Genomic DNA, 14,747 nt, shown 5'->3' on the forward strand with positions numbered 1-14,747 from the left:
GACCACACAATGAGTGGTCATGATATCATAAATTTCAATGTTCATGCTTTAAAACTCAGATCATCAAGGACTTTGCGTAAAATCCAAGGTTTTTAAACAAAATAGCCAGCCTGTCAAAGCTACCTGGACTCTTGGCATTTTTAAAATAACATTGATTACAGGAATATAACAGACAACTTTGTTCATGATTTGCTCTTTTCTATTATGTTTGACACTACATTAGAACATTTATCAGAGATTTTTAAAAGCAATTTTTACCTTTCAGAAATTATATATAGCATCCTGAAAAGCAATGTAAACACCAAGGAAGAAATGCAAACCATCAGACTTAGGGGTCATGCACTGAAGTTGATGATCAAGATTTAAGTGACATCAATGAGAGAGAGAGTAGGCCATCGAGACTTAAATGTACCCACAAGATCATTAAAGCAATCCTTTGGTCTTTTTCAGACAGAAAAAAAAAATATCATCCACATGTACAGTTTATAATGTTCTAGATCTTTATATGAAAATAATTAGGAAAGCATTTTCAAGTCTGATTCAAAGCCCATTGAAGAGGATGGGAGTATTTAGCCTGGACTTCATGAGCTTTGAATCAGGTCAATAGCCTCAAACCTGAGTACAAGGGTTACAGAAGTTTAAAATTGGAGATAACATGGCAGTATTACTGTGCAGTAGTGTAATGTTGGCACTGAAAGTTTAAAAAAAAATCTTGCTGAAGCATAATATACTCCTATGTCAAATGGAAAATAACTCCTATAATAAGAATATTTGCCCCCAGCTACTGACCTGATTTATTCCCTGAAAAAGTCAGAAGTGCTGACAGAAATATTGTTTGAGATTTTTGGATAATTTTCTATGTTCTTTGTTGCCTTTCACTTATTTTAATATCTGCACACATTTTGAAGGACACATACATTTTATATATATGCTTGGTAGATTTTTTTATAATGTCTATTTGCAAGCATTTTTAGATGGCTATTGATTTTAAATTTTCACAGATATAGGAAATTAAGAGCAGAGAGTCAGACAATTATTTAATGACAGGAGATGTTGCCATTCAAAAAGTTAGTTTTATAAACAGTTAAAACCCAAATTGTTAACATCACATCAAAATATACAAAGTCAATATCCTTAGATAAACAAAGTATACCTGTTTTTACAATTCATCTGCTAATTTATTTGTAACAAACTTAATTCCAAACCATTTCTTTTTTTGCCTATCTATAAATTTGATTTTATATGGAAATCGTGTGTGTGGTCAGATTGACAGCTACTGATTAAAAATGTAATCCTTCTGTGCACCCCAGGTATATAAATTCTTTCGGAAACATGCACTTGCATAATATCACTTTTTTCAGTTTAAATACAGATCTTAGACTAACTTCTGCACTAAATGACAGCTTGTGAAGTCAATAGGATTGCATAAGCGTAAACAGGGACAGAATTTGGCGCAGAATATGTAACGGTGCACAAGGAAGTAAAACTCTTCATGATGTAAGGACTAATTTAATGTATAACTGACTAGCGGTGGCAGAGACGAGCATTAAGCGAGCGCTACATTTTACTCAAAAAATTGCAATCTTTCTTTTACACATCCCATTAAAATCACATTATGCTATTTCGCGTCCTACTGTAATGGGTTATGTTTTTCCCACATCAGACAGAATGTCTGTAAACTAACTAGGCTGTAGGTGTAAAGTTTTTAATTTCCTCGTGGCTCGTATTATTACTCTACTCGTACCAAGACGGCTAGGCTTCTCCTCCTCGGCCGCTGGCGGGTCCGCACACTAATGCGTTTACAGGGACGTAAAACAAATGCGGAGCCTGATCAAAGCACGAAGTGAAGCAAAGCAAGGCTGACTCTGGGCAAGCGATGGTTGGGTGTGTGTGTTCCGAAGGCGGGAGGGAGGCAGCAGGCTGGCGCGGGGGACGGGGGTTGCAAAGCAGACTCAAACGTGGTCCTGTTGTCAAATCGGTGTTTTCTTCTTGTCAATCTGCTCCGATTGGGGAGACGTGTCTGGCTTCCCAAGCAATCAGTGCGCAGGCGCATATCATTCCCGAGTCCCAGTAAAATGCTCTTGGACGTAGGAAGGGGATCACCCTCTTTCCCTGTCTGTGTCTCCTTCCCTCTCTCTCCCCCCCCCCCCCCCCTTCTCCTCTGCTTAGTCCAGGCCCCCTTGTTTTTAACGTCGCCTACTCCCTAGGAAACTATCCCCCCCCCAGCTCCCGCTCCTCTAACCAGGCTCTCTGAAGCCAGTTCTGCCTGTTGATTACTCCCTTCCCCCCGCCCCCCTTTCCTTGCTTGATTTCAAACCTTTGGATGGTGTTTTGGTGTCATTAGGAGATTATCAGCCCTGGAGCTCCGGGTGCGGGGGGAAGCTGGAATAATAACACAACTGAGATTCTGACTCTGTCCTGCAGCCATCCCAGCGATCTCTGGATACCAGGTTGCATCTGGGGGTGGCTGGATCCCTCCCTAGGGCTGCTTCTGGTTGCTAGTAGATTGGCTCTGGTTGCCGGCTCCTAGGAGGCTTGGCAGCTGGGGGTTGCCGGCTCCTAGTTGGCGGCTGCTGCTGCTCCAGCTCGCAGCCCCCCTCTCTCTCTCCCTCTCTCTATGAGCAGAGAGGCAGAGGAGCAGCAGCAGCAGGGGACGCCAGGAGGAGCATTCCTTCCCCGGGGTTTATGAATGGCACTGACATGGAGGAAATACCGTTTCAGAAAGTCAAGACCAAGAGGAAGAAGTGCTGCCACTGCTGCTGCTCCCCCCCGGCCGCGGCGGGCGCGGGCACCGGGCTGAGGGGACCCCCTCCGCTGCTGCTGCTGGATGCCATCGCCTGCGAGGACGAGTTCGACTGCAAGGAGCTGGAGTCCCTCTTCCAGAGCTACAACCTGAAGCTGGAGCAGACCTCCACCCTCAAGGCGCTGGCCGTGCTCATCGTGCTGACCGCCAGCCTGGCCCTGGTGGAGCTGCTCTCCGGCCCCAGCCTGACCATCTCCAAGGGCTCGCACCCGGTGCACTGCATCATCTTCCTCTCCCTCTTCATCGTCACCAACGTCAAGTACCTGCAGGTCACCCAGCTGCAGCAGATCGTCAAGCTCACCCTGCTCTTCAGCTTCACCTTCTCCTTCCTCTGCTGCCCCTTCTCGCTGGGCGCCTACGGCCTGGAGCCCCCCAGCGCCCCCGAGCAGGGCATGTGGCAGCTCATGCTGGTCACCTTCGTCTCCTACTCGCTGCTGCCCGTGCGGACCCTGCTAGCCATCGTCTTCGGGCTGGTGGTGGCGGTCTCCCACCTCATCGTCACCGCCACCTCGGTCAGTGCCAAGAGGCAGCGGCTCTGGAGGACGGTAAGTCCCAGGGAAAGGAGAGGAGCAGCCGGGGGGTGGGGGGCACTGCAGCTGCTGTGTGTGCTGGGGGGTGGTGGTTAGGGGGTGTCCAGAGTTTGGGAAGTTTAGTTTGTGTGTGTTGGAGTGTGTGTATTGGACCTGGGCTGTGTATAGAATGCAGGGACGGGGTGTGCATTGTGGGACATGTGGGGTGTGTGTTTGTAGGTTTATGCATTGGGGAACTGTGTGTGTGTGTGTGTGAGAGAGAGAGAGTTTGTGTTGCAGTGTGTCTGTAGTTGTATTGGGGGAGTGTGTGAGCTAGACATATGGTGCCTGTGTGGTGCTATTGGATGCATGGAGTGTGCCTATGGCTGGGGTATTAATAGTATATCGGGGTATCAGGTCTGCTTAGCAGCTAGTGGGACGCAGTGGATGCTGAATAATCTGTGTTGGGACGTGTGTGCTTAGCGAAGGTATGTCGCCGTCTGCCTGCTGGTTCCCAACATCGCAAAGTTTGGAGGGGGGATGTAGGGATGAGGTGGATCAGAGTTAAGGAAGGGATATTTGGCTGCTGGGTGAAAAGGCAAGGAAAAGCTTTCTGACTTTGTCTAATAGTAATAATAAAAAGCAGCAGCAGTACTTCGACGATGGGGACACTTCATGGGGGAGGTGCAGTCAATGAACATAAATAAATTCCATCTGACTCACTATAGACTTGGAATAGGTAGCTAGACTTGTTTGGTGAGATCGACATGAACTGATATTCTTATTTTTTCCACAGGCTCTACCCCCAGGAGGCCCTCCCCAACCCTGGACCCCAAATAGCAGAGCTCAGGGGAGCTGGAGAAACTCCTTGGAAGAGGGTGGGAAGCCAGAAATGGAAATCTCACCCTCTTCTTCTCCCAGTGTGCATAACGTTTCCAGCTTCATTTCCCAATTCCAGCCATTTCCTCCTCCCCACGCAGATTAGTTAGTATGTAATTAAACTTCCTAACAGTCTTCCCCCTCACCCCCCCCCCAAAGCATTAAGCCAGTGATGCCTCCCTCTGCAGCATTTTTGGGAACTGTGCTGCTGCACTTCCTCCATCCTCTGTGCCCCCTCCCAGGAGTGGCTATTTATAGCCCTGCAGGGCTTTCTCCAGCTCCCATGGCTTGATGGGCTGTACTGGGAATGGAGGAGGAGAGTAGGGAGATACACGTTTGAAGCAGTGGGGCTAGGAGTCAGGATTGTCTGTCTGTTTAGGTTCTATTATGTTGTGTATCTGAACCACTGGGAAAGACTGATTTTATTCTCTCTAGTACTGGATCAGTTATGTTTGCTCTGAAGAGGAACAATAATGGGTCTTAGAGATTTTAGATTAATATTTAGTGATACTTTATTCCTTGTTTAGATAATTTGCTAGTTTACTGCTTTTGATTTTTGATGTTGTTCTTCTTGGTCATATCAGGCTGCGTCGTGACACTTAGACATACACCCCCAGACACAGTAACACAAACACAATCACATGCACCAAGGCATGAATTCATATACCCTTACCTAGAATCTCACACACACACATATGGATATAATAGATAATCAAGGAAGTGAGGTTGCTGGGACTACAGGATTACTCTTGGTTTGATGCTGGTGGACAAAATAAATTTTATGTTTTGAAGGGGAAGAGAGAGATAAGCCGAGCTTTATGATTTACCCAGATAATCTGATGTGTCTATTTTTAAGTGCGTGATTTAGAATTTCCATGAGAGAGAGTGCTGATGAAATTCAGGGAGGCTTCATTGAAAACATCTGAAAGGATAAAAGAAAAACACTAAAATACTCTGCTTTGAATGGGGTTACAGATTGCTTCTTGTACCAGAAGTCGGGAACCTTTTACTCCCAAATGGAGCCCAGGCAATCCTAATCCCCATAACATGGAGGCAAATATTAATTGATGCTGGGTTACAGCTACAAGTGGCACCTGCTGTTCCACCAGAATTAAACAAAGGATCTAACTTGCACGACCACGTCTGTTTATGGTATTCTCTTACCCAGGGCTTGACGATAAACATTTTGATAAGCTTTTTGTCCTCTTATTGATCTCCCCTCAGCTAATCAACAGGCAGTGTTAAAAAATCCTGCTAGAGGCTGGTATAGCATTTGTACATTTTCCCCCTCACAAAATAATTTGTCATTTATACAAAATCTCATGAGTATTATGCTTTGGTGAGAATATTAGGCAGAAATCTGCTCCAAGTCGAGCAAATTAATCAGTCTGTGAATTTAACAGAGATGTGTGTTACTTATGATGAAGTTGTCAGTTTTTCGCACAGTATTTTCACAACCGTTGAAATTCTGAAGCCTGCATAATACCAGAGTAATTGAATCTTATGTGGGCATCCTGGGGGCAGCACAGCCCTTTTGCAGGAGCTGCTCCTATGCATGAGCTGCAATAGCAGTTGTATCTCAGGCAGGGGATGTGTTCTAGCTACAGGATTTAATTCAGCCTGCCCTCAGTGCTCCCTTCTGTGCTGGCCTGTATGAACGCAGGACACAGTCCGTTGTCTAGGCTTGTGGAGCTGTGCAGAGCTGCAACTGAATGAAAGGGTTTGGATGGGCCCCGTAAACAGAGATTTACTGCAACCAGATGTGCAAAGCAATAGAACAACTGAGGTCAGCTTTTTCAAACATGGCCTCTGACTCCTGGGTGCCTCAGCTTTTGGGAGCCCAAGTTGAGATGCATTGGCTCTGATCTTCAGAAATGCTCAGTGCCCATAACTTCCACTGAAGTGAATTGTCAGCAAGATCAGGCCCAACGTGTCTGAAGCTGGACTCGCAAAAACAGAGGTGACAAATACAGAGGCCACTTTAGACAAGTTTTTGGCCGTAAGATTTTCATTCCATTGTAAACAGAGTTTCTTTATATCCAAGACCTCCATCAATGGGAGCAGGATCAGGGCCTGAAGTGCCAAAATCCCATGGACTTCAGTGGTGCAGGATCAGTCCCTAATATTTGCATTCATATAAAAGTATGAGCAATTTTGCATTAAAACCAATAGACCAGCTTGTTGTGAAAATAGTTTTTCATGAGGTTCAAGCCTTAAGTGAACTTCACGAATGTTTAGATCAAATGTGATTGTGGCTAGTAATGCAGGGAGTTGTTTATGGGGGCTCCCTGGCTTATTTCACACAGCCTTCTACACCACTTGACGTGTTCCCTCCAAATCAGGGATAAAGCACATTGACAGGGTAAGATGGAGAGAATTGCACTGTAGCTGTACCTGTTTGTGACTAAATGAGGGATCCCAATCCCCAATGTTAACAGAATAATTGAAGTAAAATAAAATATAAAGAATTGAGTGTTACTTATGTATAACATATCTGGGGTGCCAGTTTCAGAGTGTTAGCTGTGTTAGTCTGTATCCGCGAAAAGAATGAGGAGCCCTTGTGACACCTTAGAGACTTAACAAATTTATTTGGACATAAGCTTTTGTGGGCTAAAACCCACTTCATCAGATGCATGGAGTGAAAAATACAGTAGGAAGATATGTATACACACACAGAGAACATGAAAAGATGAGGGTTGCTATACCAACTCTAAGGAGACTAATCAATTTAAGGTGGGCTGCTATTAGCAGGAGAAAAACAACTTTTGTAGTGATAATCAGGATGGCCCATTTCAAACAGTTGACAAGAAGGTGAGAGTAATAGAAGGGGGGGAAATTAGCATGGGGAAATAGTTTTTAGTTTGTGTAATGACCCATCCACTCCCAGTCTTTATTCAAGTCTAATTTAATGGTGTCCAGTTTGCAAATTAATTTCAGTTCTGCAGTTTCTCATTGGAGTCTGTTTTTGAATTTTTTGTTGTTGAAGAATTGCGACTTTTAGGTCTGTAGTTGAGTGTCCAGGAAGGTTGAAGTGTTCTCTGACTGGTTTTTTAATATTATAATTCTTGACATCTGATTTGTGTCCATTTTATTCTTTTGCGTAGACACTGTCTGGTTTGGCCAATGTACATGGCAGAGGGGCATTGCTAGGGTGAAATCCTGACATTGAAGTTAATAATAAAACTCCTACTGACTTCATTGAGGGCAGGATTTCAACTATTTTTGTATATCTAGCTACAACATAGTCATAAAGGTCTACATAGTATATGTAACAGCATTTTAGCCATATGACTCTCATTGACTGCAGTGGGAGCCATGATTGCATGTTGACTATTTCTCCCTTACCCCCAGTGTTTTTGTGAGCAAAACCATAAAGTAGTATCTGGAAAAGGTAGAACCTACAAAGGAGGATTTAATGACGTTTGCACTAGTTTGATTTATTTATGCAGTGCCCAAACATGTGCTAGGTGCTTAACAGCACAGTTAAAAAGATGTAATCCCTGCCCCAAAAGATTAGTCTAATTTATGTTGAGATGCAATGAGTGGGCATTATAGATACTAAAAGCAGATGGGGTGAGCAAGGGTTACTGTAATTACTTATCTGTGGTGTGGACTCATGGCTTAAGTTGCTGTTAAACAAATTAACTTTGTATAACATTTTAAATATTTTGTTCTCTTGCTCATTAACAGCATATATGTATAAAATACATGCACACCCTATAGGTATATCATGTACCTATCATATATAAATAATCCACCTGCACAGTAGGTGAGTTTTGTAAAGTAGTAGGCATGTGGTAGCACCCTGCTGATATAGAATTGTGTATGCAAACTAAAGAATTGCAACACACATTAACAGAACAAAGCAGAAACATGGATACCATTTTAAATTACCATAAATATATCTTCTTTTCAACTCTGTGGACAGAGCAATATTTTTGTACTGTACCCTTCAATCTATTTTATATTTAAATGTATTGCAAGCTGAAAATTTATTGGGTCAAGCGAGTAACTAAATAGTGCCAACTTGGAAAATGGATGAGTAGAGGGGAACTGGTAAATTATGGAAAGAGCAGCTGGAGGAAGGCTGGTGATATAGAAAATGTTGACATAACACATTTTTATGCCCTTTAACATTTAACAATTTGATTAAGTTATTGTAGCATTTCCCAGGCGACTGGTAAAATAATCCACAATATCACAAAGAGTTGTCCACATTTCGTGTTTTATATGGTTCGTATTTTTCTGCTAGTGTGGAAAAGGCAGTTAATTAACCACATTGTTGACAGGACTGTTGATCCCCCTGTTCCCTTTGCAAAACAGAGGTGAGGTCTAGTGGTATAATAAAGGAGTGGAAGTCAAGAGCTACTAAAGTCTAATCCAGTATCTGATGCAGTCTTATATTGTTGCACTGGACTAGTTGCTTACTTCCTCTTCTTCATTTTCCACGTTTATGCAGTAGTTAATATTGGAAAGCATTATGTACAAGAAGTGCTAAGTATGTCCTTAGTCTCGCAAATGCGTCTGCATATCAGTAGTCCCATTGAAATCCATGGGATTCTCCACATGCCTAAAGTCACAAAGCATTTGTAGGATTGGGGCCAATATTGGTAGTATATTCAGCCTCCATGCATAACTTTCAGCTGAATTTCATCCGGTATTTGAAGGAAACTTACTTGTGGAAGGGTGAAGGACACTGATGTCTTTGTAGTTAAAGTAGAATTTTAGTCTTCAGTTATAACATACCTTGAAAAGTGGTGAATAGGTAAGCTCTTGGTGAGTTGGAGATGGCATGTCATTTGTTTCTGCAGAGCATAGAGTTGCATTATAAAAAATCACATGAAGGGCTACAGTTGTGAAGATGATTTTGCACATGTGAACGGAATATATGTTGTTTAAGCTCAGTACCAATGTGGACACAAGAACAAATAGATACAAACTGGCCATCAGGAAGTTTAGACTTGAAATTAGATGAAGGTTTCTAACCATCAGAGGAGTGAAGTTCTGGAACAGCCTTCCAAGGGGAGCAGTGGGGGCAAAAGACATATCTGGCTTCAAGAATAAGCTTGATAACTTTATGGAGGGGGTGGTATGATAGGGTAGCCTAATTTTGGCAATTAATTGATCTTTGCCTATTAGCGGTAGATGTGCCCAATGGCCTGTGATGGGATGTTAGATGGAGTGGGATCTGAGTTACTACAGATAATTCTTTCCTGGGTACTGACTGGTGAGTCTTGCCCACATGCTCAGGGTTTACCTGATCGCCATATTTGGGGTCGGGAAGGAATTTTCCTCCAGGGCAGATTGGCAGAGGGTTTTTCGCCTTCCTCTGCGCATGGGGGCGTGCTCCTTGAAGTCTTTCAACCTCAATTTGAGGACTTCAATAGCTCAGACATAGCTTAGGGGTTAGATACAGGAGTGGGTGGGGGAGATTCTGTGGCCTGCATTGTGCAGGAGGTCAGACTAGATGATCATAATGGTCCCTTCTGACCTTAAAGTCTATGATTCTATAAATTAATAGCTTTGGCTTCCTAAGTCTGTAGACAGGGATCTTTAGTACCTCTGTTGCTGCTTAGGGATTAGGCAGGAACAGAATGCAGTTTCAAAACTAGTCAGTTTCTCAGCTGTGTTTGAGAACCAGTGGGCATCAGTGAAACTGCCAAAAATCACAGAGCTGAGGAAATCATTAACAATGAATAATTTGTCAGATAAGTTTAGCTATTTTTCTTCTGCTTACAGAATGTCTCTGAGCAGACAGTGCTTCCCTCAAACATATATTTATCAAATTCTTTTGCACTTTAAGAAAAATCCTCTGAATTGTTTGTTTGCATTTCTTTACAAGTATTCATTATTTAAGCTAGGCTGGATGGTTGTGATTGGTGAAATAATGTAGATTTTTATTTTATTTATTTATTTGTTTGTATTATTGCATTCCTTAGGTACCCCAATCACGGACCAAGAACTCCCATTGTGCTAGGTGCTATATTTAAAAAAAAATGGTCATTGCCCCAAAGAGTTTACAGTTTTGTCCGCTGATTGGATGAGAATGTAAACATTTCTTTTTGGGTTTCTGTTTTTCATATCCCATTTCTGGGAATAGTAAACTCATTTAGAATCATGAGTACAACTGTAGAGACCTCAGAGGAAAGGAAATGTTATACTAATATAGTTTAGAAGCTTACAGAATTAACTAAAATAGTGTTCCAATACATAGTAATGATACATTCAAAGGTTGGATATCTTGAGCTCTACCAGGACTAGAAGCAAATGTCCCATTAGAATGAAAGCTTCTGGCTTTCTAACAATATAACATACCTGTCTCAAGCTCTGGTGCCTTGGAATGTGAGTAGCCCAGGTATGGCGGAGGGAGAAGACATGCAGACAGAGAAGGTGGTCATCATTTGGGTAGGAGCATCACACAGTGTATGTGTAACTATATTTTTATAATTTAGGCTTGAGCTGGTCACAGCAGCATAGTTAAGGTTGGAGCAGATATTTTTCCCCCCAATGTAAGTGCAAAATTTGACTCTAACTCTTTATTTTTTCTCAATATGAATTTCCCAATTACAGTTGTAATACAGTACACTACTGTATATATCTGGTATATCTTAGTATCTAGATACGGTGGGTTTCAGATTGTTTTGATCAGATTTAACGGCAATCATTAATCTCTACGTGTTTCAGTGTGGCTTTGCATTGTGTGATATGATCCTTTCTAACTAGGGTGGCTGTTGTGAAAAGTTTCATTTATAACCTTCTTATTAAGTTTTGTTGCTTGACAATGTAGGTAAATTATACTCTCTCATATAGTGGCCTATGCTGCTTTCATTTCCATAAACAGCTGGCAAACATAAAATAACGGCTTTTGGCTGTCGTGATTTTTAAATTTGGCAGGCCAGATCCTCACTTTCACTTTAGATGTAGTGACAATGGGAGTAGCACAAATCAAAGTCAAATGCAGATGGCACATTTGGAAGGCGTAAGAAGAGCCTAATAGTATCATCCTTCACTGTTCCTAAGCTCATGTTTGCTTCTCTGCGTGAACACTAAATTCTTGGGATCTCTAGATTTTGGGGGGATTTAGAAGGGGGACAGGGTGATACCATTCTCTGCAGCATTATTCCCTAGCAAATTACTGAAATTTCTTAAGGAAATTCCAGCAGGACTTAATGCTACCATATTCTACTCTCCTTGGAATGTTGCTGTCAGGGAGGAAGCCAGTGGGAATACAATTCCTGAAGGAGCACTGCTGCTGGGAACTATAGGAGACTGGGGAGCAACACAGAGGGCAGGTCCTCTTTGCAGATGCTCCAAGATCTCTAGGGTTGGGGACTAGAATCCTTGGCTTAGTATGGTTGGAGGGGCTTGTGAACCCCTCGTCCCCGAAGAAGGGAAGGTAGCTCATGTTTTCTGTTACTTCTAAGCTGCAGAAATATGTGACTCCCCCTTCCCCCGCCCCCAACCACAGGACCACTTTTGCTTCAGACAAGATGATATAGCTCAAAATCTTTAACGATCTGAAGTACATAGTTCAGGAGTTTTGAGGAAATAGCATTTTCACTACACTGTCCATCTATCTGTACTAAATCTGGAGGAAATATTGACTTCAGTAGAGTTACTGTGGATTTATATTAGTGTTACTGGGCCAAATTCTCATCTCAGTATGGATAAATGTGACAATACAATGCAAATGTAATACAATGCAAATTTATTCCGAGTAGTATTTTCATTACAAAGAGTATTCCAAAAATTCTTGTACAGAATGAAATAGTAAATTGTGATGTAAGGAGAGAACTTACTTAGGCCAGGCTAGGTAGATTACAATAGAAATACAGATCCAGTGTTGTCCAAGATACTATTTTCTTGGGTGTTTCAGAAACTGCAGGGCTGTAAAATCTTCCATAGGAAAGAAGAAATGCACACTACCTGGATGCATTAAAATATCGCTATAGTATAAAGTGCTATTGACACAATCCAGAAGTTGCCTTTTCGCACAAAGGAGTGTATTATTGAATTTGCTAACAATGGTTATGCAGCCTCTGAGATAAACATAAGGATTACAATTAATTGTCCTTTCCAACTGTTGCCACAAGAATAATGTCTCTAATTATAGCAAATCTACTAGTCTGCCTTTCTTTCACAGAGTACTTTGGTTGTTCATTCATATACTATAATAGCAGAGACATTTTTTAGACTTCTGTAATTCACTTATGAAGCTCTGAGGACTATAAGTAATTATCCACCCACACAGAATTAGGAAATAAAGCAACATTAATAAACACATTTATGATAAAGCCTTGCTTAAAATATACTCATAGTCTGAAGTATTGACGAGCCAGAAAAAAGTACTGTGCTTGAGTAGTACTTATTCAATTCCCTACTTAAAAGTGGAGAATGGGCCAGTGCTTCTAATGTTTGCTATAGTATTAACTGCCAACTAGATCATCTAGTTCAGAGTGAAGAATTCCTTCTTCCTGTTCCAGCCTGTTAGTGGGGTTGAACACAATGTTGGATGGTCTCATGTTTGAGGTTTGGGAGGAAAACAAGCTAAAAGAGACAATTAATAAATTCCATATTGGAGGCAGCAGTTCAACTGGGTCAGTTCACATTTTCATAAAAACTACTTTCAAATTAGTAATGTTGTATTTTGTCATGCTATTTGGTTTTGTTGCTATCATGAAATGCACTCCTTCATAGTGCAGAGGGACCAGGCAAGGCCCTCATCCCACTTATGGTCCACTTAAGCCCTTACTAAAGGCTTTGTGGACACATGTGGGGTGTGTGGGTCCTGCATAGGCCTTCTGCACTGGGGTGAATTCCACTCACTGCAAACCCAAATACAGTGGAATTCCATTTAATGGGACTTGCTAAGAAGTGTGTTTATGTGCATTGTAATTTGTAAATAGCAACCACAATGAGAGGGAACCTCTGCTTGTAGAGAAATTTGTCTGTAAAACAAAAAATGACAGCACCACTAGGCCAGGGTTCCACTGTATTACAGCATACTATTTGCCTATTTTTATATCTCAATCCTTGTCTTTGTTCTGTAGCTAGAATTGTAGCAAGGTAGACACAGAAGTCAGAAGAAACCTAGTTCCCTATGTCTGCATTAGTGGAGATAAGTCTGCTTTCCTTGCATTAAACTAAGCTTTGAAATGTAGTTGCTGGTTGTTTTGAAATCAGTGTCATTATGTTGAATGAGTGAATGGAGCCACCCCCAATTGAGTAAGGGAGGAGATGAAATGACTGTAGCAGCTGTCACTATTCTACCACTTTGGAAGTTTCTATTTACTTTTCTGATCTTCATCGTATGCACACACTAAAAATTCACTGGAGGGTTTCACCATCTTATGGGGCCTAGTAGGCCAACAACTTTTCAACCCTTCTACAAGGATTGGGAGCCCTCTTAGACAGAAGGCTCTGTCCGTTTGCTGGATTAGAATGAAAGCTCTGATTCAGTTTAAATGCAGCCTTTTTTTTATATTCCAAAAGCCCTAGCTTTGTCTGTTGGTCTCTGGAAAACCCAGCTTGAACTAGCATATTCAAACCTTCCCAGAGAGTCGTACCTGTCTGGACATGTCTACAACCTGAGTGATTTACCTTAATCACCTGTGTTTTTTAGTTTCTGATGGAGCTGTGGCAACCCTTCTTCCCACTGGAGTTGCATATAATTCCTGGTCCAGAGTGATACATAAGCTATTCATAAAATTAATGCCAGTAGCAGAGCTGGGTTTTGAGCAGTAGTGGAGCCACCTTCAATTCATGTCACCTCTTGGCTTGAAAAGCCACACGAGCACCAACAACTGCTGGTGGGGGGGCAGGTACCACTTCTAGCCCCCTATTCACTCCTCCACTGCTTAATACAATATGTTCCTCCAAAGATATTACATGTGGTTGCAGTATCTGTCACAGAGCCCACTATGATGGTGTTTCTGTCATTAATGCACACAGTGAAGTGCAAGATATATTAACACAAAGACTTCAGTGGAGCTGGAATACCCTCATAAGAGAATTGGGGGTTCCCTGGTAATTAATAACAGTTTTCCTACCAGATCTGCTCCAAGTGAGGGAATGGACTAGGGATGAGAAGACAGAGTATTCCCATTTGGATGAGGAAGCCTTGGATGTGATTGGAGCAAGAGCTGAGATGTCCCTTGCTATTCAGGAAGAGGAGACCTTCTGGTTATTCCACTATGACTGGTAGCTCCAGTTCAGGGGCGTTTGGACCTTGTAGTCAAAAGACTCCTCTGATTTAATTCCGCAATGTCTAGAGAGATAGCAGCATGATCTCTGAGCCAGTCTCTCCCATCTCCCAGTGCACTCATATGATGAGTCAGGTTCAGCTGTAGAGCATAAGTTCAGGGAAGTTGCTCTTTATTGAATGAAATGCACAATATTTAAAGTGAGTGAAAATCAGCCTCTATTCACATTGGCTGCATGAGGCCTACACACCCCTAAAATCCCAGATATGTTTTGAGTGGATTAACTGGGACTTGATATGAATAGGCTTGGATTGCTGCACAGGGATGACTTTCACTTATACACAAAACTCATAA

The 14,747-nt window shown here is 42.1% G+C and overlaps 1 protein-coding gene across 2 annotated transcripts in view; it reads left to right on the forward strand.

The window, feature by feature from the left end:
• Nucleotides 1-2,141: 2,141 nt before the first annotated feature.
• The window catches only part of ADCY1 (adenylate cyclase 1), a 240,841-nt gene continuing 228,235 nt past the window's right edge, over nt 2,142-14,747 (forward strand). For both annotated transcript variants that reach the window (XM_050937673.1, XM_050937672.1), the window contains exon 1: nt 2,142-3,348. In XM_050937673.1, the coding sequence (XP_050793630.1) occupies nt 2,686-3,348 (663 nt within the window). In that variant the 5' untranslated portion in view covers nt 2,142-2,685. The remainder of the gene's footprint in view (nt 3,349-14,747) is intronic.

The sequence above is a fragment of the Gopherus flavomarginatus genome, chromosome 2 (assembly GCF_025201925.1).
Source record: "Gopherus flavomarginatus isolate rGopFla2 chromosome 2, rGopFla2.mat.asm, whole genome shotgun sequence".
Taxonomy (NCBI): domain Eukaryota; kingdom Metazoa; phylum Chordata; order Testudines; family Testudinidae; genus Gopherus; species Gopherus flavomarginatus.